The sequence below is a fragment of the Astatotilapia calliptera genome, chromosome 4, assembly GCF_964374335.1.
Source record: "Astatotilapia calliptera chromosome 4, fAstCal68.1, whole genome shotgun sequence".
NCBI lineage: Eukaryota > Metazoa > Chordata > Actinopteri > Cichliformes > Cichlidae > Astatotilapia > Astatotilapia calliptera.
Window position 1 is genome coordinate 5405469 of NC_137425.1, and position 23950 is coordinate 5429418.

The 23950-nt window shown below is 40.3% G+C and overlaps 1 protein-coding gene across 1 annotated transcript; it reads right to left on the reverse strand.

The window, feature by feature from the left end:
• Nucleotides 1-2954: 2954 nt before the first annotated feature.
• Nucleotides 2955-20488, reverse strand: paqr4a (progestin and adipoQ receptor family member IVa). The gene is made up of 3 exons (XM_026164168.2): nucleotides 19273-20488; nucleotides 12890-13108; nucleotides 2955-10191 (listed from the first exon to the last, which is right to left on the reverse strand). Exons 1-3 carry the CDS (start codon nucleotides 19544-19546, stop codon nucleotides 9758-9760), a joined length of 927 nt encoding a protein of 308 aa, XP_026019953.1. The 5' UTR covers nucleotides 19547-20488; the 3' UTR covers nucleotides 2955-9757.
• Between the last annotated feature and the right edge of the window lie 3462 nt (nucleotides 20489-23950).

Genomic DNA, 23950 nt, shown 5'->3' on the forward strand with positions numbered 1-23950 from the left:
TTTTCTGGGAAAGCCTTGCATACTTCAGCAAGACAATGCAAAACCACACACCACATTTATTGCAGCAGCATGGGTTTATAGTAGGAGTGGTTAGTTTGCAGTCCAGATCTTTGACCAATTGAAAACATTTAGTGTTATGAAACTAAAAATACAACAATGGAGACCCAGGACTGTTAAGCAGCTACAGTCGTCTGTCAGACAAGAATGGGGCAACATTCCTCCCTCAAAAGTTCAACCTCTGGTCTCCTCCTCAGTTCCCAGAGGTTGCAGAGTGTTGTTTAAAGAAGAGAGGATGCTACACAGTGGCAAAAATGGCCCTGTACAAGCCAGTTCTGAAATATATTGCTGCAATCAAATTCAACATAAACAGATTTTTTTCTGAAAATGTATTTCCTCTTGCAAATACCAAAGTCCCCCAAAAAGAATTGATAAAAATAAATAAATAAAATATAAAATAAGCTTTAATTTCAGTGCATAGAATCACCAGTCAAATATAGTAAGACCAGACTTATAGCATTTACTAACTTTGGCCCCAATAAAGATTTTAAAACATTTTCTTTAATCTAGAAGTTACACTATAGTACGACAGAGTATTAGGGCCACATTAAGAAAAGTGTCCATTTTGAGATTTAAACTGAAATTTCAAGATTAAACTCAAAATAGTATTTTGAGAAAAAAGTCAAAACATGGATATTACAGTTGTCATTTCAAGCCAAACAACTGCCATGGCTCCTATACTCTCTAGAAAATCTGTAGATGAGTTAGTGAAACATCTGGACCAGCTGTGATTCAGCATACATTCTCTGTCACTGCCAGCCTTTTGTACAAATCTGCCCAACTCTTCTACTTTTGTGTGTTTTTTCCTTCTAACCAGACGCAGCTTTATGCACCGTCTTTTCAACATCCTTATACTTATAGCCACACTGTGTTTATGTTCTAAAAGAGAAACTGATTCTGACATGGCTGAATTCATGTAGTTTGTTGAGATGCAACTTTGACTGGCAGCTGTTTGAATGTTTTACACCTGTGAATAATCTGGGGTGTACAGTATACAGTACAGTTAGATATCAGCCTGTGTGTCGGTAATTCAATTAAAATCAGCCAAATCTGAAAAAGGATTCCCATCTGACCCCCTTTTTGTAAATGTTACTTTTAATTGCACCATTTTCACTCACGCATTTGTAATTCTTTGAGTAGACAGAATCTCAAACTTAAATCTGACAACTATTTAAAAATGAGCATATAAGACATTTATTTTCATACAAGGGGAATCAGAGTGAAAAAAAATCAACCTGGTACCAAAATGTTGGTTGTTTTGGACGTTTTCACCACTGAAGTATCAGAAAAAAATCCAGGTCTCTGTAACTCTACATCCTAGACAATAAACCGATGTAGTGTGATACACTGTTCAAACAAATTTAAAGAACGCTTTTTAATCAGAGTATAGAATCAAGTCAGTTGACTTTCTGGGACATTCGGTGGCAGTTTAGCTCTGTGGGTAAGCAGGCGACCCCATGTTGCATGACGGGTGAGCAGCAGCCTGGGTTGGAGTCCAACCTGTGGTCCTTTGCTGCATGTCTGTCCCTCTCTCTCACCCTGCTTTCCAGTCTGTCTTCACTCTTACAATTCAATGAAGGCAAAAAATGTCAAAAGGCCCCCGCAGGACCGCTATCTGATGAGCACTGCCAGAGCCTCCAGCAGGCCACTGGTGTGAGGGCTGGCCTGAGGGCTTGACGCCCTCTAGTGGGCTCTGGCAGACGTGACAGGGTCTGGAGACTGTTATGCAGCCTCTAGCGTCATTCAGCATCTCCAATTTGGTGGTCGATGCACAGACCTCTACAGGCTCGGCAATGATAACCGAGATAACGGGATGAAAGTTTTGAACCACTGTCAGACTACGCTGGTGCAGTGTGTCCTGCAGTTCCTGGAGGATGAAGAAATTGACACCATTGACTGGCCCCCACGCTCACCTGACCCAGTTCAATAGAACACCTGTATGACATTATGTTTTGGTATATCCGATGTCACCAGATTGCACCTCAGACTGTCTAGGAGCCCAGCGATGCCCTGGTCCAGAACTTGAAGGAGATCCTCCAGGAGAATCATTCTGAAATGCCGCAATGACATTTTGGCTACCTGGACTAGCCTCCCACATAACTTGTGTCTTTGAATTCAGCCAAACTATGTGGCATCCTTTTGTTCCAGTCACATCACTATAGATATTCAGCAAGATTTTTTTTCCCAGTGAGATCTGATGTGTTTTCGGTGTTCTTTTATTTTTTTTGAGCAGTGTATATATCCTGTGATACTGATGCGCAAAGTTGAAAATCGTTCTGAACAAAACGGGGATCTAAGATTTAGAAAACTGAAGTGCATCTACCACCTGAAAACTGCCTCTCTCCTGTAGTTAGTTGCAGGAAATATAAAAGTATTAAAAACATCTATGTTTTTAACACACTGCTCAGGTTGTTAATATGATGTATTAGAGTCATATTATAAATTCTTCCTTTTTTGGTGTACAATCAAATAAAACATTGGATAAAAAAAAAAAAACACCAAATCTAATTTTAACCCTGACACTAAGTCTGAACTCCCTGTTGTACCAAACACCAACCCTAATTCCTAATTTTTACCTACACTCTAAAACCAACCCTTAACCCTCCCAAAATGAGTGCTGTCAGCAGGAGTGGCCTCAGGCAGGGATTATATTACCAGGCTGACGAGGACAGCTGCTTTGCTTACTGTCCACCTGAAGGATGCATGCGTAGGTAGGGAGCTCACAAAAAACTGCAAGGCATGGGAACATGTACTCAGATACTTGTGGACAAGTAAAAAACCTCAAACTCAAATCATTCCTCACAAAGACACGCATAAAAGTATAGTCTCTCTTCCTCTCTCTCACACACATACATCTTAAAAGAAACAGCAACAAACAGGAAAAAAGAGATGACAGATTTAAAAATATAGACTTCAGTTTATTGCACAATCGTTGCTGGAGACTGAGGAGTGTGAGAGCCTGTCTGTTACACAGGACACTAATGTCGCACAGACATGTGAACTACAGCACAGGAACAAACCGTCTGAGTTCGTGCACATTAATCGGCAAGCACACAGACTGGATAACGAGGCACTCTGGGAATGCAATCAGCATCCCGTCGGTGCAACAGGCGAAAGTAAACGGGACAACATACAGATTTCATGCTTGCATGGGTTCTGCAGGAGAGCTCATACGCACATGTGTACATACATGATCTGGGGGATCTAAATAAATAACGCTGGAGGATAACTGCAGACCAGCAGTGACAGTATTACCACCAGTTAGTTACGTTTCATTTGGCTGCAGTTCAGCTACAGTAATGCCTGCATTAGTGAACATGAACTTCCACTAGATGGAGCCACACTCACTCATTTGACACATTAAGAAAGCCATGCAGATATGGAGACAATAACAGACAGACCCTCCAGAAAGCTCCCTTCATCCTAAAGGAAAGGGCTTGTCTCATTACCTGTACACATAGACCAGTGTCATTATAGGATCCACAGAATAACAGCAATCATTAATAATCAGTATATAACAACACAGGTGATCCGTTATAAACAGGTTGTTAACAGGCTGTCCGGCACCTGTGTAATATTTAAAAAAAAAACAAAAAAGGTTTTAGATTTGTTAGTGATGCTTTTATACATCATGTCTTTTCTTTTTTCATTAAACATACAGACAAAAGGACAAAGACCAATTTTCTGACCGGGTTCCACTCCTGCAACATGGTTTTCAGAGAAATGCTCCACCTTCCTTCGCCCTTGCGCCCACCCTGACAGCTGGGTTCCCAGCGTGAACAGACCGGACTAAAGAGGGCAGGTGAGTCTCGCGTCCATGTTTCAGACAGCAGCGGTCAGGCTTCAGATGTTACAGCTACTGTTATGGCACCCTGAGAAGCGGGAGACTCAGGATGTTGGGAGAGAGCCCTCCGTTACAGCGGATCAGAGAGCCGTTTGACAAACACAAATTGACTTCACTGTTACGTATCCTTCGGCTGATAATGCATAGATAGACCAGTGGTAGTCACGAGGTATTCACATGCCCGCCAAGATTCCCCTGCTATGGTCGCGCATATCTTTCCCGTGTGTCTTTAAAAAAGCGGTTACATTTAAATGATCAGAAGCATTCTTAGTCAGGGCCACAAAATGGTCAAACAACTCTACATTTGAACAGAAACCAATGCCAGTCTTTTTTTTTTCCCTGTGTTTTTCACATATATATCATCATAGCTAATCAAATACATAACTCATATCGATCTGAAGCTCCACATCGAGCCGCGTCTGCGTCCCTCATTACCCGCCAAGCACCAGGAGTCCAACGGACGATGTTTTCGGGGCTAAATCTGGTCAGCCAGTCCTTAGCCTTTAGACAGATGTCCCTTTATGTCAGAATTTATTAAAAGTTGAGTTTTCAGGCTGCTACAAAGGCTGGAATTCACATTTTCCCGCTTTCAGTTTATTGGAGGTATAAAAGACATCTGGCACACAGCCTGCAGGCTAAAGTTAGTTTGATTTCTGACCTCAACATTGACCAAAATAACTGAATTTGGGTGCGAACTGCTGGTTCTCTGAGGAGTTTGTAGTGTGTTTCTTTAATCTTTTTCTCAACGTCTTTCCATCTTTTAACCAAAACTCAACTTTGGTAAAGTCGTCTTAAGCATCTTCACTGGGTGGGTAATCCCATTCCTTCCTATCTTTCTTCCTTAACCAAGTGTGCGTGTTAAAAATGAGTCACTGTATATTCTTCTGCACTGTATATAATCTACATAAATGTATTTACATTATTTATATGGACTTTAAGTGTATTTCAGAATTGACTTGAATTCAAAGCCCTTTGGAGAACGATGAACAGTGCAGTTTGTTTTGATTGTGATGCATGGCCTCCGATCGCTTCAAATCCTCTTCCTGCAGGGTAACGCCACACTCCAAAGCCCACCTCCAACTAACCACACAGTCATTTCCACGGCCGAGTGAATGATCAGTTGCTGGCTACAGTGAACTAACAATCAGCTAACATTATGAGACATCAGTTTCTGTTTCACAGCTACTTTCATGCATTTTTTTTCATTCAATTGCCAAAAATACATTAACTTCAGCTTTTACATTGTACTCATAATCATCACTGTAAGAGTGAGACTAGCAGACAAATATCTGACTTTTTAAATGAGGGCAAGTTCATAAAGTCGGGTCACGTTGGGGTTAATGCATATCATTCAGACTCTGTGAAATCCTTCTTCATCTGTGAGACAGTGTCACGGGAGCAGACGTTGCTAATTTGGCGAGATGAAGGTGGGCTAACATGGTTGGCAACTAGCGTGGGAAACAAACCCAATGCTTAAAAAAAAAAAAAAAAACACTAAAAAAGGTCTAGGTATGAAATGAGGCTTCAGAAGCCAGTCCTGAACATGACTGAAGAGTGCGACGATTACTTCTACAGAACAGTAACAAGCCTGGACGCACATGAAGGTGCTGTGACTCATACATGACAGGCAGGCGGGTTCAGAGGGGTTCATTCCTGCATACGTAGGCCAGCTTAGTGTATAAACCACCACTTTAAAAAGGCTAAACATCAATTCAAGAAAAGTGCAAGCAAGTACAGCTAAATAAATAAATAATGTGGCAAAAATGACTGACCATATAACAATATTTAGGGTCAATATATAAGTAAACATCTAAGCACAGCACATCTACATTCATGCCTGAGGACATAAATAACTTCAGAATAGACCTGCACCTGTTTTAAAGGTCACATTGCAGCTGTTTTCCTCGCCGAGCTGCGACGTGTAAAGACAGATCTGATCCTGTGTGACTGAGACGTCACATATTACAGGAAGGCAGGAAAAACTGTACGCAGAGAAAATGTGGAGCTAATCCTCCGGAATTGCTGGGTTTAAATAAAACAATGGATTTTCTTTGACCTCTTATTTGACCTGTCAGTCAGAGCGATCCTGCACTGCAATGATGTAAACTGTTTAAGCAGCTGACACACACATTCAAATTAATACAAATGAATAAAAACAAACATAAATATAATCTATTTCTTGATTAAATATATATCCTTACGCGTTTGGGGCCAGAAGACAAATAACTATAAATAGCATTATAAAGTCATTACCCCTTTACATTTCAGCACTGCCACATATAGTTTTATGTATTATGTGCACATGGTGGCATTTTAGTGTAAAACAACTACGCACATTCAATGGCTTTTATACACAATTGCGCAGAAGACTCACAAAGCACTCAGGCTCTGCCTTTAAAAAGATAATTACGTCTCGCACAAATGGAAACGGTCGTCTTCCAAACAAAGGGAGGTCATAATAAATGCGTAAGACCAATCAACTTGGGGTTGGCTGGACATAAGCAAAAGTTTGGCAAAGGCAGCTCATAGACATCAGTTTCTTTTCTGATTTAAAAATGCCTGAATTTCTTTGGCACTGGTGCAAACAAAGCTGATAACACTCAACAGATCCCATCTGGTGGTCTGGGACATCTCAGCAGGTAAGCTCATTGCTGGCACGCTTCAGGAATGAGCCCCTCGCACGCCTTCGGTAAGGACCATTCAGACGACAGAGAGGACAAAGAAGAAAAAGAGGCAGTGGCAGAAAACAGGGAACTAAACAGTCCTGTAAAAGTCAGTCTGTTGGACGAAGTTAAAACTCTAAAAGTGCTTTGTACATGTGTAAAAACAAAGGTGCGTGAGAGCGCGTGCTGTGTATGTGATGTGAGATATGAATATGCTGCACAAGTGTAGACAAAGACTGTCATATCATTTGGACGAGCCTTTACCCCAGGAATACACCGGTCACTGTTTCTCATGCAAATCGACGTTGGGTTGAGGGGCGTTTCATTTGGTCTGCATAGAGTGTTTATTTTTAAAATAGTGCTTGTGGTATGAGCGCAAATTTCTACAGGACGGTAGAGTTAGAAGTTGAAGAAGGAAGAATCCTGTACAGAGTTTAGGGAGGAGATGAGATGAGTTTCTGGGTGGTAGTGAAAGTTAATTAATGATTAGGAAAGCAGAGCTGAAAAAGTGAGGACAACTGCAATGAAGGTATTTTGTGTATCTTCAGGATGACAAGGAGACAAGAAGCCTAGGTGGTTGACTGAAGAAAAACAGGACTACTGGGATGCTAGGAGTACAGCAACAAAAGAAATGGCAAAGCAAAGACTTTCAGTGAGTGTTACGTGAAGTTGGAGAGGAAAGAACTTGTATTGATTGGCTAGGTGGAGAGATTCAACTGGAAAAGATGTGCAGGGTGATTAAGGATAGAAATGGAAATGTACTTATAACTGAAGAGAGTGTTGAGAAGGTGGAAGGAGTGCTTTGAAGAGCTGATGAGTGAAGAAAATGAGAGAGAGGAGGTGGAGGACAGTTTGTGAATCAGAAAGTGCAGAGGATTAGAAAGGAGGACGTGAGGGCCGCTATGAAGAGGCAGTTGGTCCAGACATACCTGTGGAGGTATGGAGATGTCTGGGAGAAAGGGCAGTGGATCTTCAATCAGCTTGTTTACCAAAACCCTGGAGAGAGCAGGTGTCTCCGGAATAAAGTGTACTGGTGCTGATTTTCAAGAACAAAGGTCATGTGCAGAGCTGTAGTAAGTACAGCAGGATGAAGGTGATGAGCCATGCCATGAAAAAGAGAGGTGATGACCAGTCAGCAGCAGTATGGTTTCAAAACAAGAAAGTGCACTACAGACGTGATGTTTGCTTTGATAGTGTTGATGGAGAAGTATAGAGCAGGTAAGACTTGTGTCTTTGTGGATCGAACGATATGACAGGGTCCCAAAAGAGGAACTATGTAACTGCATGAGAAAGTCAAGAGTGACAGAGAAGTATGGGAGAGTGGTGCAAGACATGCATAAGGATAGAGAGACAGTGGTAAGGTGTGCGGTAAGAGTGACAGATGGCTCCGAGGTGGGGGTGGGAATTAAAGTCAGTAGAAGGTAAAATACATGTGTGTGAATGAGAAGGAGACGGAGAGGTGAATGAGTTAGAAACGTAGGTTAGTTTAAATACCTGGTGTCAACCCTCCAAAGGAGCAGACAGTGCACAACAGAGGTGAAGAACAGAGTGGAGCGGGTGGAGACAAGTGCCAGGAGTGATTTGTTAGTAGCAAGAATGAAGGGAAAGGTTTACAAGATGGTGAGACCTGCTGTGATATATAGACCCGAATTGGCAAGGCTGAGATAGTTTGGACATGTGCAGAGGAGGAGTAGTGCATATACTGGACAAATGATGTTGAAGATGAATCTGCCAGGCAAGAGGAAAAGAGGAAGACCACACAGGCGATTCAGGAATATAAACTTCGGACTTTTTCCTCATAAATGTGCCATTCTGTGCTTTTTACAGCTTCAATCTTGAAAGTTCTGAGGTTGTGTCATGAATTTTCCTCCCACTCACCCAGCCCCTTAAATTTTTATGAAACCTTCAGTGGCGTTAACACACAGTGGTAACCTTGAGTTTGAAAACTTAATACAAGCCCCTTCTCAAAACACTCCAAAGTACTTCTTACACAAAATGTTTTACCACATATAAACCCCTCCAAAGGTCACAGTAAGTGTTTTGTCTTTTCTAGGTCTCTACCAGTAAAAAGCCTCGTTTATTTTCTTAAATTCATATTCAGATGAATTAAATTAGAATCAGAATACCGCCCAGCACTCTTTCAAAATTGGCAAGACACTCTTTGCTCTTCTGGGTCTGAATTCCGGCCCTACTCTGTGCATCTTAATGCAGCTTCCATAAAAAACACTCAGGACACAAAGCTGCTTCTGGGGCGTGCCGCAACCTGTCTGATGGATTTGCAAGCATTGTCGTGAGTGGGCGAGATCAGCTTCGGGAGCAGCATGAGACTTGGAATGCAACACAGCTGAGCTCGGTGTATTCCTGAGGCGACGGGCAAGAACATTTTTCCAAGGTCTCGCTTATAATCCCAACACTGACAAACCGCATGCTTACTACCATTTCTACTCTTGCATGCCAAAATTATGAAACTTTTAAATCTAAACATTTTAGACGCGTGTCAGTTTCTACTCGTCCAAAGATAACATGGGTGTGATTAAAGGACACAAAATATAGTCTCCATCTGTAGATCGCCACTTTTTAAGATCAGAATGTAATTTCAGCAATTTAAAGGAAATTTATCACTAGATATTTTAGCTATGGGCCGTAGACCCAACTTTCAGAACCACTGATTAAGACCATTTTAATCAACGACATCAAGTAATCCTTAAAAGAAACTTCTATCATTATGTAAAAGGCTTCGAGCTGTAACCTTTACCTAAGACATTATAGGGTTTAAAACTTGGTTAATAAATTTACTTTTTAAAATTTTCCACTTTTTTTATCGGTTTGTGTATGAATGTGTGTGTGTGTGTGTGTGTGTGTGTGTGTGTGTGTGTGTGTGTGTGTGTGTGTGTGTGTGTGTGTGTGTGTGTGTGTGTGTGTGTATATGCCTTTGCACCAAGTTTGTGGCAACTGAGCAAGTCAGAATGATTGTGCGTGTTACTCGACATACTTTTACCTGCATTCGCACAAATCAAGATGGACGAAGATATGAACATTCTGAGTTTCAGCGCATGAAGTGAACACATGCACAGCATTAGTTTCTGTGATCCCTGTCCTTTCCCTTCCCTTTCCATGCTCCCCCCTCCCCCAGAGGTCTTTCAATGGTATGTTCCAGCACTCCTTGTGAGGGGCCGGGGGGCTGCTGTGTGGGTCAATCTGAGGGGCAGTCGTAGCTGGTGATCCAGAGAAGGTCGTCCAGCACGCCCCAGTGCAGGTAAAGGATGGAGATCACCACCAGTACATGCATGATCTGGTGGCTGTTGCACCAGTAGTCGAAGAGACCCGGCCAAAAGCGCTCCGGGATGCGCGTGATGTTGATGACCCCGCCCAGCACGGCCAGTGCATCCATCGTGAGAAAGTGGCGTAGCGAGGTGGGACTGCCGCCGCCCACGCCCACCCAGCGGAGCAGGAAGAAGGAGAAGCGAAACAGCGCTTGCCAGGCGAAGGAGCGCAACCGCCGAACGCTGCTCCGAGCGGTGACGGCGCAGTAGATGGCGTGGCTGGACAGCAGGATGTAGACTAAAAGGGCCACAGTGCGGATAAATGGGTAGCACAGCAGTGTGGTGTAGACGATAGGCAGCGCTCCTAAGACACGAAAAAAGACAGAGGGAAGTCAGGAGAGCGATGAAGCCACGCCTCGTGAAAAGCACAAATCATTGACCTTTTAAAGCTGCGTGTGTAACTCTGCGCTTTTGGTCAAAGCTTGATGGTTTCAGTAATCACAGTGCAACTGTGCAGGGAGGTGGCTGAAACAACCTCAAACTTTGTATTTTTTATGTCACATTACAGGAAGTGGATGATGAGGTTACTGCAATAAGGAGGCAGTTCTCTTTTCTAGAGAACTCAGCAGGAAGGCAACACTGATGGGACAGAGATTTACAGTGTGCGACTAAAAATAGAAGCATGTGGACTGTAAAACGTATTCAGGACCAAGTGTGTGAATCGTCAGTATTGTAAAATCTGGCCCTTTGTTTTTCTCTATGTTGTCATTAGGGGTCTGCAGCCTGTCCTCTCTGACACACAATCAGCAGGTAGTGCCGTTACAGAGAAGGTGAACCCAGGTTGAGTGAAATCATTTTATTAGAGTTAATAACTGTGTCATTCATTGCTGTAACCATAGTCATAACCTTTGTGGGTCAAAAGCTAATAAGGGTCCTTCATCAAAGTACTTGTTCAACAAGCTTAATCATGAATCAAGACTGCTAATATTGCTGACTCTGCCCCTTAGATTTGCAGCGTTCAGTTCTTCTAATGTTCAACTGAGCTTTAAATGCACTGTTCCTAAATACAGCTACTAAATAAGCTAAGCTTTCTAGACGTGGATAACTCAGTAAAATAAAGGAGGTTTTTTTAGCACAAAGGAAAAAATAAAATAAGTAGAGGACGTTGTTTCAACGGAAAAGTTATTATTTCGTAGACTGAAAGCATTTCTGTTTTATTAAACTCACAGTCACCTTGAGCTGAGGGTGATGAATCCATTAACCGAACAAGACACAATTAATTTGTGACTCAGATGTGATCATTAACTGTTTTCTTCTGATTCATTTTAACTGCAAATGGAAAATCATTTGTAGGCAAAGAGAAAAAGAAGAAGTGATCCTTGTTATAGATTACATTGTTGTTAGACTTCTCCTGCCCTCTGTGTTCTCCTACCTGAGTCCTCCTGTCGGCAGGGTGAGTTATTAGTCTTTTAGTTGACTCATATTTTACTGTAAAGGTTCATTTTCTTACATGTTTCATTGTTTCCTGCCTTTGTGGACTTTCCTTCCTTTTTGGATTTCCTGCTTTAATTATTCTCACGTTTATTGTTTCCCGGTCTGTCCTCTGTCTAAAGCTATATTTGCCTTTGCCTTTGTCTTCTTGCCTAATTCTGCACTGCTAACCATCTTCTGTTCCCTTATGTTGGAGTTTTGTTATTTACTTGCTGAAAATCCTGAAAATTACCTGTAGGTCTGTCCATTAATATTCATATTGTTTTACTCTCTGTCTGCCCTGCATTTGAGTCTGTTTAACTTCACTAATCCTGACAGAGTTTTCTTTACGTTCACATGAATTGTATGCATTAGTTAATTCGGGAGGACGTGTATCCACTCGTCTGTCTGCATTCCTGAGAGTTGTTATTCTGTTCTTTTTATCATGTCAACCCAACCCTAGTTGTTCATAGCCTCTAGACTTTGCTGCTAAACCTTTAGATAGAAAGGATCTGAAATCCTTTCTATCTAAAGAAAGGATCTGAAAGGCCTATAACAGTGAATTTAAGGGGATGAAGGAATTTAGTGCAATTAAATGATGCCAACTGCTTTCATGGTATTTTCTTAACGACTAGTTGGGTAAAACTGTGCAACCAAAGCACAGGAAGTCACAAGTTAGTGTTCTACTAGTGCATACTCTAACTCTGAATACACCAGGAGGGTTGTGCCCTATTCCAATACTCAGATGCTTATGTACCATTGCGGCGACCCCTCAAAAAAAGTGCAGCCGACAAACGACTAATTGATAATTGCTGAATGGCACAGACAGAAAGACCTTTGTCTATGCAGCTCTGTGATGAAACACAAAGGATACTTTATCCACAACTAGCATGAAAAGAACATTCATATCATATTTAACCTTGTTAACATACACTGATGAATGATTTAGCCTACCTAAATGAATAATTAGTGGGCATAAGTGGATTGACATCAGATTATCAGGTAAAACAGTAATACATCACAATGTTTTCTTGGGTGTTTAATCCCTTTTTTAGACTTTATTGTAGATTTTCCAAATATGTTTTATGGTTAAAAACAGTTAATGGGAACAGGAGGCCTGTAAGCTAACGTAAGGGTTGTAGCTTTGGTCGTAAAGATGAATAAATATCCCCGGTGCTTAGGCCTGGCAGGTTGCAGGGTTGGTAAAAATTCCTGGCACAATTCCTGTTATTCCCATGCTTTGTCACAATATTAATATTGAATGTACTGTATTATCGATATCGGTGTAGTGGGCAAATCTAAAAGGTTCATTCAAAGTGTAGAAGTCTATAAAGAAATAAAAAATAATGTGCCTGTCATTTTTTCTTACAATAGGGTGATGTAGGCAGCATGGACAGATCAATAATCATTTCAGAGCTCGAATCATTGCTTGCAAAGTAAGATCAAATCAGAGTGTGTTGCGACAAATCAATACTGGTACACCTCCAAGCAAAACACTTGCACGGTAAATCACTGACAATCAATTCCATCCTGGAAGAAAACAGATCAGCAATAAGAGAACAACAGCTGACAATGAATCCATGAGGCCTCACCCAGTGTGTTGATCATGCAGATTCCACACACGTCCAGCTTCAGGAGGGTGTGGTAGACTGGCTCCCCTCCCTCGTGGTTCATGAACAGGTGGTAGACCACAGAGCCCAGCTGGGGTGACAGGCAGGCCAGGAAGTGCACCACACCCAGCCATGTCACGCTGATCTGAGACCAGGGGATGTTAAGAGGCAGCAGCACCAGGAAGCAAACCAGAGGGATGCCTGAAGAGTGAGCAGGCAGAGAAACCGAGAGAGCAGTGGTTATAAAAGAAGGCTTTACCTATACCACACAATAAAAGACTTGTAAAAGACTGACTTTATCACATCTGCAGAATGTGGCATAACTCAAGAGTTTTTAGTTGCTCTGGAATCAGCCTCCAAATACAAATACTCGCTGAATGGGAATGTAGTAGTATTTAAAAATGTTTTTTTTTACTACACAGGGGTTTAATTTAAAGTCCTTCTAGGGCTCAACAAGTCAATTCATACAGAAGTGAAACACTTTTATTTTTTATCTTTGTAGAACCACTCTGATCTGTAAATTTAAAAGCATGTGTAATGACTGGAAGTGGAAAAATAAACACACTGTGAAATATGCACACAATGAAACAGGAAAAGACTGGAGGTGGTTTTTAAACTGTGTAATTAGGCAGAAATTGTAATGTTAAAACGACACAAGAGAAAAATCAAATAAACTTTAAATAAATAGAAAAAATAAGAAATTGAATAATCAAATGAAATTAATGAGCTACATAAAAATCTAAATAGTCTAAACAACAGAACGTCATGTAAAAGGCTGAGCTTAATACAGGGCAATGATTGAATTAATAATTTAAAAAATGTCTTTTGTAAAAACACAATAAAGTAAAATATTAAATAACAATACTTCATTTTATTTAACCTTGTAATCTGCATTTTATATTTTAAAATCATTATTATTAATACATGCATATATCTCATAACTTTGATTTAATTAACATTCATATCACCATTTAATTTCTATATTTTATTTATTTTATTTTATTATATTTATAAATAATATTACCTGCTTTATGTACCTCCATTTAATAATATAATTGCTGTTGGTATTATTATTATTATTTATTATATTATTTTCATTGTTATTCCATACAAGAAAAAATATACTTTCTCAAAACTTCTAGAATGAATAAAGTAAAGCTTATCTTATCTCATATGTAAAGACACACACGTCCTGACAGCAGTGCTTCTTGTGTCACAACACTTTTAACAAATCTGATGACATGCAATTAAAACCACTAAAGCACCATCTTTTACTTCTGCTTGTAAATAGAGTCCAACGGATAATGTTGCCTGAGGTAATATGCCCACATGCTGGTATGAAAACCATCCGCTCAACTCTGACAAAAGCAAATTAAGGTGTCGTGTTTACGGTGATGGATTATCTCGCTCATGAGTTTCTGGAATCGAGGACGCTGTTTTTCACACTATATGAGAATCAGTAGCTGTGAATGGCTGCTGAGAGTGCACAGATACCAGCAAGAAGAGCCAAAGGGGAAACCTACGTGATTGGCACCAACGTATCAGTGATTCCCCATTGAGAGAAAGCCAAAGCTCCCACTAAGCTCTAATTCTGATGCAGCAAAAGGCCACGCTGCTAATGGCTACACGGCTCCCATTTAAGTTTCCCTGTTTGGCAGGGAATTTGACTGCTACGTGAGCAAAATGCAGACCTTGAAATTTGATCCGCTTACATACGGCTCTTATCACTCTGAGACACACCTACAGCACTCCTCCCTTTCTCTCATATTTGCTCTCACTGAAGACAAGGCAGGTGATACAAGGAATGGCATGCAACTGTAACACATCTATTTTAAGCACATTATCTCCCTCTCAGCATTCGCCCTGAGCTGGCGAGTTGAAGTCAGGCGTGGACACAGCAGCGGGAGCGAGGACCTCTGAGTATCTGAGACCTGAGCTGCGGGCAGGATGTTTTCAGTTTATATGCAAAACAAGCCGGCTCATGAAACTCAGCCGAAATGTTACAGCACAATAATAAAGAAGAATTACAAGCACAGCGCAGCTTTTTCTTCTTCTTCTCAGATCTGGAAAACTGGAAAATAATGCTCATTAGATTAAACATTAGCCTGTTATGTTGAGGTCACACGCTAAGCCAACATCACTGGAGTGCAATAAAGACATCCAGAGCCACTTAGCTGATAATCACTGATGCTGTTTAACTGCGCCGTGACTGCTGGATGCTGGAGCGCCACAACAAAGTTAAATGACACCATCCAGATTGCACTTTGATATGAAAAGAGGAGGGCAAAAGACACAAGTCATGCTGCTGAGTGCCACATTACAGGCTGTCTAATCATCTCAGTTTGAAAATAGAAAAAACCCACCACGCAAACTGCTAACAGGCCAACACCTCACTCTCACCTTTGGCTGAACAGATTAACACAATTCTGCAATTAATTAAAAGCAAACTATTAAAAGAATTGCACATTGTGTAAACACAGAGTTCAAGAGAGATGAAAAACAGCGTTTTTCATCTGCTCTTACGTACAAGTCTGCTATTACGTGCAAGTCAAACTGCTTTTTAAGAATTCAGTCCACGTTTAAACACTTGCCTCCAAGCAGGAAAGTCTTGGAAAAACATTTCTTGGAAAAACATTTCTTTGCCAACAAAAATTCCCTCTTTGCAAAACTGCCATACAGTTAACATCTAAACCAAAAGAAATCACCTTGGGAGGGTGACAGCTTTTGAAATAGAGTCCTTTGAATAAGTTGGGCACTACTGGCTTAAATCAGGGGTGTCAAATCCATTTAATTTCTGTTTTTAACAGGGCCAGATTAAGGATGCTCTGCTCTGATATTTGGATTGGATATAATTTTAATCCTGAGTTGAAAAAGCAAAATCAAGCAACGACAGTGTGCTGATCTACGGGATGATGTATTCGGTTCAGTCCGATGCATTTACTTGACCACCACAGTATAAAAGATAGACGTCACGATTTGTCAGTCACAAGTCGTTAGCCAGTGAGCGAGCCACAGATTATCCTCATTGCTAAAACTATAAAACTAACTTTTTATTTTGATCCAGAATAGGTCTTAGATTACATAGGTACAGTCACACTCCTGATCACGTTGTGATTGCTGCATTTGTTCTAAGCAGGCGTGGAACTGCACATGAAAATGAATATGCAAAGTTAAGCCAAGATTATTTCTTTGCAGGCAAGACATCCGGGACCTAACGTTTACTAAACTAGTAATGAGACGTACACAACACGATGGAAAGTTTCATCATTGTGAATCCTGACTGAAAGAAGACTTTTAAACGCTCAGTAATTAGGCAAGACCATTTATTCTTACAAAGCTGAAAAACAAAGTTTAAGTGGAGACTAATGCTGCCTTCATATTCCCCATTTTTTATCCATGTTAAGGATTACAGCTTATTTATCTAACACTACTCGGCATTGGCAGATACTCAAAGCCAAGGTTTCGAAACTTGGAAAAGTTGGGCCTGTGAAAAACACCTAAACTTTTAGTTAATGCAAAGAAGTTTAAGCACATTCTTTAAAACATCAGCATTTCAGTGTTTCTCATGAATTAAAAATGTGCCTTTCAAGGGTGAAAATGCACACAAGCACGACTGGTGCAATACAGTTAAGACAAAGAGCCTTTGTTACATTAGTTAATACAAGTTTTTGCTTTTTCCTGTTATTTTTGGATGCTTGTTAATCAAAAATGTATTTTAAGTTTGAGTAAATTAGATCCTCTTCTGCAAAAGGCCAAAACCTAAGTGGTGGGTGCCAGATTTCACATAAGCTCAGCCTTTAATAGAAGTAACATGTATAAAACTGATGGACAGCCTGAGAAATCTGAAGAAAAATCTCTGCTATTTCAAGAATATGCCTCAATTTTTCCACATGTTACATTTTTCTAACGTCATGACAGAGAAATGTAACAGTATAGTGGATAGGGCTGAAACCCATCACTTTTCAGTGGCATGGTATGGCAAACAATGGCTGTAAAACTGACATGACTCAGATGAAAATAACAGGTCGGCCAAACATTTTCATGATGTGATCCTTTGTTTTAGGTATAGCAGCAAAGAGCAGCCTGCAAAATGCAGTCAAACGTCAAACTGATGTCCTTCTTCTCCGCAAAGCATTCCAGTGAGCTGGATTTCAGCTCTTTGGTGGGCTGAGTGTTTCACATGAATGATATTGGCCCTGGCAGTATTTATCAACATGAAAACATTTTCTTTTAATAAACATCATGCAGAAAAAGATGCTTCATCCAGCAAATCTATTGTTTTAATACTCTCAGCACTGCCTGCAGCACATGTACCAGAGCTGGTGCAGAGGCCTCACAATAACTTACCAACTAGTTTATAACATGCAGTGCTAGAGAGTTAAGAGACCTTTAATTTTCATTTTAATATAATTCTAAAATACTTCATTACAAACATCATATGCTCATTATATATATATATATATATATATATATATATATATATATATATATATATATATATATATATATATATATATATATATATTAGGGCTGCCACGATTAGTCGACTAGTCACGATTATGTCGACTATTAAAATCGTCGACGACTAATTTAATAGTTGACGCATCGTTTGAAGCTTTGTAAGATCACAAAGGATGCAGGAATGAGTAGTAGGATTTAAGAGTGTAATAACGGACTGAAACAGAAGATGGCAGCACTGCATGTACAAGGATGCCAGCTGCCGTTAAACCCCGAAGAAGAAGAAGCTGTGTCCCAGAATTCATAGCGCAGCTGTCAACAATGGCGGCAGCTAGTAGTTTTAACTTTACTCTTATTATTCTTTCTGGGTCACAAAATAAACGTTTAACATATTTTCAGGCGAGAATGTAGCTGTGTAAACCTCAAATATCTGCCCAGTTTATCAAGACACCACATATTTTCAAAAGCGCTCCGACGTTTTCGGAGACGTCTGTTACCCACTAGCTCGTTAGCTAGGCGGGGGCAAGGCTAACTAGAGCCGTGAGAACACCGGACTCCCGGCAAATCGTTTTCAAACCCACCGCCGTCTTTCGCTAGTCAGGTTAAACATATATATAAGTCACTTAGATAACTTAAAAATGTTATTGTTTGGCTTTCTTTAGTATTTTATTTGTTCCTGAGTAAATCGGTTTGGCTGAGATTAAAGTTATAGTTTTTGCACAGCTAAAACTGTCAAGCAGACAGCTGATTATCAGAAGTGTGAGACGCTGGAGAATATACTCTGGTGTCCTGTTATATTTTAGAAAGCAAGGAGTTTATTAAACTTCACCGAAACAATCTGCAAATTTCATTAAAAATTAATAAACTACCATCTTGTCTTTATTTTTAGTTAGCACAAACACTTCAAGCTGTAAGCTAATGATAGTTATATAAGACCAGATGCTGCTGGTGCAATAAGCTGTACGCTGTACGTCCAATGGATGATGATCTGATTAGTCGACTAATCACAAAAATAATCGGTGACTAGTCGACTATCAAAATAATCGTTTGTGGCAGCCCTAATATATATATATATATATATATATATATATATATATATATATATATATATATATATATATATATATATATATATATATATATATATATATATACACATTGCAACAATGCAAACATTGCCTTGCAAACATTACAGCTTTTCAAAGTATATGATTTCCTGCTTTTTTTATTCATTGAAAACTGAATAAACTTGGCAGTAGTATTTCCAGTGTAATAACTGGTGATAGTCGCCAAATCTTATTTTATGCTTAAAAATAAATCAGTTTATTTTGTATTGTCCTTCTGTGATAGTTAATGAGCTCTTTGTCAAACCATAAATGTGTTGATACGCTGATGATGACTGAAGATGGTTTTTAATCATTTTTGATGTCTATGAGTCTGCTGCCTTTGCTCCTAATGCGTGAGACTTCAAAGCTGGATTATTTCTTTAGTACTCTTGTAATTTGTATGGTCCTACTCTAGCTCTGGTTTCTTCCTAGTTGTGCCTTGTAAGCCTGTTTGGATTGGACTGATTCCCTTATGCATGACACATTAAAAATGAAAAAATAAAAAATAAATAAATCAGTCAGTCAAACCATGTTCTGCTTTTGTGTTCTGTTATTGTACGTTTTAGATGAATCACACTGAAGAGTTGTACAAGAAATAAACTGTAAATTGCTGTCATCTGGATAAATAATGTATATTTAAAATAAAAAAGAGTGTGAGTCATGTATGCCTTCATGAAAGCTTCCCAGCCTGTGTTGCAGAGTCTGGCAGTGCATCCTTCAGCAGGTACAGGGTCTGTCTCCCTCTCTACACAAATCTCACATGCTGACTAAGCATTCCAATCTGATTTTTGTTGTACTCACCGTGAGTGTATATGTTTCCAAGTTCATTGTGCAGGTAAAACAGGCTTCTGATGCAGTCCTGCACGGAGGAAATTGGCCGGTATCCCGTAAGGACGTATTTGTTGAACTGAAGATGTGGAGGTGAACTCGCCCAGTCCAGCAGCCTGGGTCCATTTAAAAATGCCATAGCAAAGAGGACGGTTAAAAGGACACCGCCGAATAAGTAAAAAACTGACTGTACACCTATATACACGTTCAGTAAGATTATTGCGACTAAAACCTTATGGGAAACCATTGGTATTGGTTGTGAGGTTTTTGTTTTGTTTTGGGGTTGTTGTTGTTTGTTTGTTTGTTTTTTGCTTTGTTTTTTTAATTATTATTTTGTGCTGTTAGCCGCCTAGCTCGGCGCTAGCTAGCTCAGGAGAAGTCTCTAAGCGCTACCCGGCAACTGTGTGCGCGCGCCGTCGCTGCTCGCTTTGAACCGCCGGTACCTGTGCGAGTGTCATCCGCGAGGCTGGAGACAGACGCGGAAAGCCACACGCATGATGCAAGCTCCCGGCGGACATTACATTTGACATCTAAAGTGTCCGTGTGCCACCTACAAGCGCTAGGCGTTTGAGAGGCGAAGGGTTCGCGGTCATGTTAAAGCCATTTCCTCGTTAGTTAGCATTCCGGTGCAGCGGCGCAGGCAAGGATGCTGTAGGGGAGCCGCGCCAGCGTCCAACTCCAGATGATGCTAGCTCGATCCCAGCGGTCAGATGTGAAATACAGGACTAGCAGGTTACACCTTCACTGCATTGAAAGTAGACGTGCGCTTTTTGTTAATCCAGCCCCTTGTATACTTGCTAGGTTTCGTAATGCCACTGAAAAAATAAAAAAATAAATGGAGAAGGTCCGTGATTGTGGAGCAGAGATTTTGAAGGACTGCGGGCTAGCAAGCCGGGCAGTCGCCTACCAACGTCCGGTGGCTGAGGATGTAAAAGCGGATACTTGAGCCGGCTGGCTTTAAACACGCCCAGCCTGCTTCATACGGCGAGTATTCAGTGTCTTCATCAGGTGTTTGAGCCAACTATGATCCATCATTATTTCTAGGTGGCTGTTTTCCTTGAAATGCGGAGTCCTCTCCGGCGGCCTCGAGTCTCCCCTGCATCGTCTTCCAAGCGTCAAGTTACTCAGACAGAAACCTGGACATTTCCGATCGTTGTTTTCAAAATAAAAGCCAGGAAGTTTCGCACAACTATTCTCAAATAAGGTTATTATAGTTACCTAACACTAAAGGATAAAGTAAAGCTGCGAGTGAAAAATACGACAGGATATTAGGGTTTGGAAGGTTGCTTCCGCTAGTGAAAAAAAAGCCAGGCAGAGAGAGGTAGGATGAGGTCAGGCAGCAGTCTCCATGGACAGTGATGTTGGTACAGTGTGATCTTTAGTGATAATAAGCACTCTTCGTGGAGAGATGGCTCTCATCTCTCCAAAGTCGGTAGAAGCAAGACAATGCATGTGTTGTGCATGAGAGGGAGACGGATGTAACGGCGAAGCTGTAGGGAGCAGAGAAGACAGATGAGTCTAAATACCTAAGGTCAAAAATCCAAAACAACAGACAGCGCACAAGAGAAGTGAAGAACAGAGTGCAGCCAGGGTGGAGTGAGTGGAACCAAGTGTTGGAGGTGATTTGTGACAGAAGGATAGAGTGAAAGGTTTACAAGATGGTAATCAGACCTGATATGATGTATAGTTTGCAGACGGTGGCAATGACAAAAATACAATAGTGATGGGGAACATGCAGGTGACTGCTGTGACAGAGAAGGATGGTGGGAAGGAAAAGGAAGCCACAGGTAAATCGAAATTATGACTTATTGGCCTAAAGTTTTGAGTTAGTTATCTTAAAATTTTAAGTTACTTCTAAATAAGTAACTTAGTAGTACTTCTTAACAAGTAACTTATAAATATTTTGAGTTACTTCTGAGTACCTCAATATTTTGAGTTTTGAAATCAGTTTTACTTACGGATAGCAAAAGAAGCAAAAGCAGAAACAAGCTTGCATATCAGAGGTAAAAAAAATTTAAAAAGTAAAAAAAAAAAAAGAATACAGAAATAACTAATGAGAAAGAAACTTTCAAATTTAGGAGAAAAATATTTAGAGGAAATTCAGAGAGTCAAAAAGGCAAATATATGGAACAGAAACGGCAAATTTACACAAATAAAACTGGTAGATTTACAACAAATAATAGCTACATTTACAAAAAGAAGTCAAGGAACTTTATTGTTTCACTTGTCAAAGTTGAGTTGGAAAGAAATTCTCCTATTTCAAGATTCCAGAGCTTTATTGTCAATACAACCGCATACACAGTATGCATTTGGCATACCCAAATGCTGTTTGACCCCAAGCACCCCGGGGTGCATTTACGCGTATATAAATAATTTACAAAACCCGAGTATATAATTTCTAAGTATATTTTATATCTCCCAGAGATATAAAACTAGGAATTACAAATAAATAACATGCAAAATTTTGGTAAAATTAGGGGACAATTACTAACTATATAATACTATACAGTACTATAATGATAACTGTACAATAAACAAAGACAGGACATAGACAATACAAAGTGGATTGTGCAGTAGGTATTGAATACTGGGTTCAAGTTGTTGTCAGGAAATTGTAGACAAGACAGGACGAAGACATGTGCAAGTTCCAAAATGTGCAAATCTAGTATAATTTAAATGTGTTTTCAGTAACTATGTGACTGAGTGAGCAAATAAGCATATTGCTTCCAGGTCCAGTTTGCAGCGGATTTGTGGAGGCTTTTGTTGTTTTTGAGTCTTTTGGTGAGTATTGTGAGGTGTATTTGTATTTGTAAAGGTGTATGTGTATATCAGTCCTTTGGTGGTAGTGAGCTGAGGGCTCTGACTGCTTGCGGAAAGAAGCTCTTGCAGTGTCTGGTCGTTACAGTTTTGATGCTGCAAAACCGTCTGCCAGATGGAAGGAGGGAGAACATTGCACGTGAGGGGTGGAAAGTGTCCTTCACTATGCTATTTGCACGTCAGATGATGTGTTTGTCATAGAGTTGGGAGTTGGGAGCCTTCTCCCAGGCTATTCGGGCCCTGAACCAGGTGTAGGACTGGACTCCCACACACATCACATCACCACACGCAGTCTGGTTTTTCTTCATGCACACTTCCTATAATTTATAATCTTTTTCTGCTATTTGCACATTTTTACTGTAAATTTCTCAGTTTAATCTGCAAATTTTGTAATAACCTGTAAATTGTAAATACTGTAAAACCACTGTCATCTAATGGTCGGGCATTGCATTGCACTACAAGCATTTCACCTCATGTCATACTGTGTATGGTTGTGTGTGTGACAAATAAAATTTGAATTTGAATTTTGAATTTGAGCTTGTGATATAGCAGCAGAGGACGCTCTCAATGGTTCCCTGGTAAAATGATGGGAGGATGGGAGGAGGGAGACTGGCCTTCTTCAGTTTCCTGAGAAAGTGAAGATGTTGTTGGGCTTTTTTCATGATGGTGATATTGTTCAGGTTCCAGGAGAGGTCATCTGATATGTGCACACCCAGGAACTTCACACTGTTGACCATCTCAACAGCAGATCCGTTGATGTGCAGTGCGGTGTGGGTCATTGAGCTCTTGTTGTTATTCTGACACCAGTCCACCAGGTGTTGTACCTCCTCTCTGAATTCAGACTCATAGTTGTTGGTGATGAGACCCACCACTGTTGTGTCATCCGCAAACTTGATGATGTGATTTGAGCTGTACTGTGCAGTACAGCCATGTGTTAGCAGGGTGAACAGCAGTGGACCAAGCACACAGCCCTGCGGCGATCCTGTACTCAGTCTGAGGACTTTGGAGGTTTTATTTCCTATGGAGACAGACTGCGGCCTGTCAGTTAGGAAGTTCAAGATCCAGTTGTGGAGAGCGGTGTTTATTCCTAGTATGTCCAACTTCTTTACCAGCTTTTTGTTGGTTTACTCTACGAAGTGTCATCCTGACATCTGCTGTGGACAGACAGAGTACTTGGTCATTAGGAGAGGGGGGCATATTTGAGCTCCTGGGATAAATAACTAATAACAAACATTATAACAAGGCCAACAAAGGCCTTTGCCAGTCTAATCATTAAGGCAGACAATAAACTACAAGCCCATTGTCATCAATATGAGTCATCCTACAGCCTGGACTAACAACTCAGGTAAACAACTTAATAATTCATGAGTGACATGAAACTGAGTCAACTGTCTTCAGAAAGTGCTAAAATTGTAATACTTATTGTGAATTTCTTATATTGTTTGTTCTACAAAGATATACTTCTTATACTTCATAACTCATGGTGTAATTGTTCTTTGTGCATATTTTTTGTACAGCTAGAGTTACATACTCTTCAACCTGAAAACACTACGTCCAGATGAACAGAATCAGTTTTTTAGTCCTTACCTTGATGATTGAGCATGCATCAAGAGATATATAACTGGTCATTAGACTAAAAGGCTCCTAGCCTTAATCTGTTTGACTCCAAGGTTTCTTTAACACTCTGAGGTCTAAATCATGGAACTCATCAGAGATTATAACCCTAACCCTGTATTTTTGGGAAGTCCAGAGCACACTTTCTGAGAAAAATCTAAATAGTTATTGATGGGTGACAGTAATAATGTTTTGGTTTGGATTTTTTTTTTTTTTTTTT

Coding starts and splice junctions, on each gene's coding strand:
- paqr4a (XM_026164168.2), bottom strand. CDS start 19,546: ATGGTTTCCCATAAGGTTTTAGTCGCAATAATCTTACTGAACGTGTAT. Junction 13,109..19,272: donor TGGAAACATATACACTCACG/GTGAGTACAACA, acceptor CTCACTCTTCAG/GCATCCCTCTGGTTTGCTTC. Junction 10,192..12,889: donor CTGCATGATCAACACACTGG/GTGAGGCCTCAT, acceptor TTCGTGTCTTAG/GAGCGCTGCCTATCGTCTAC.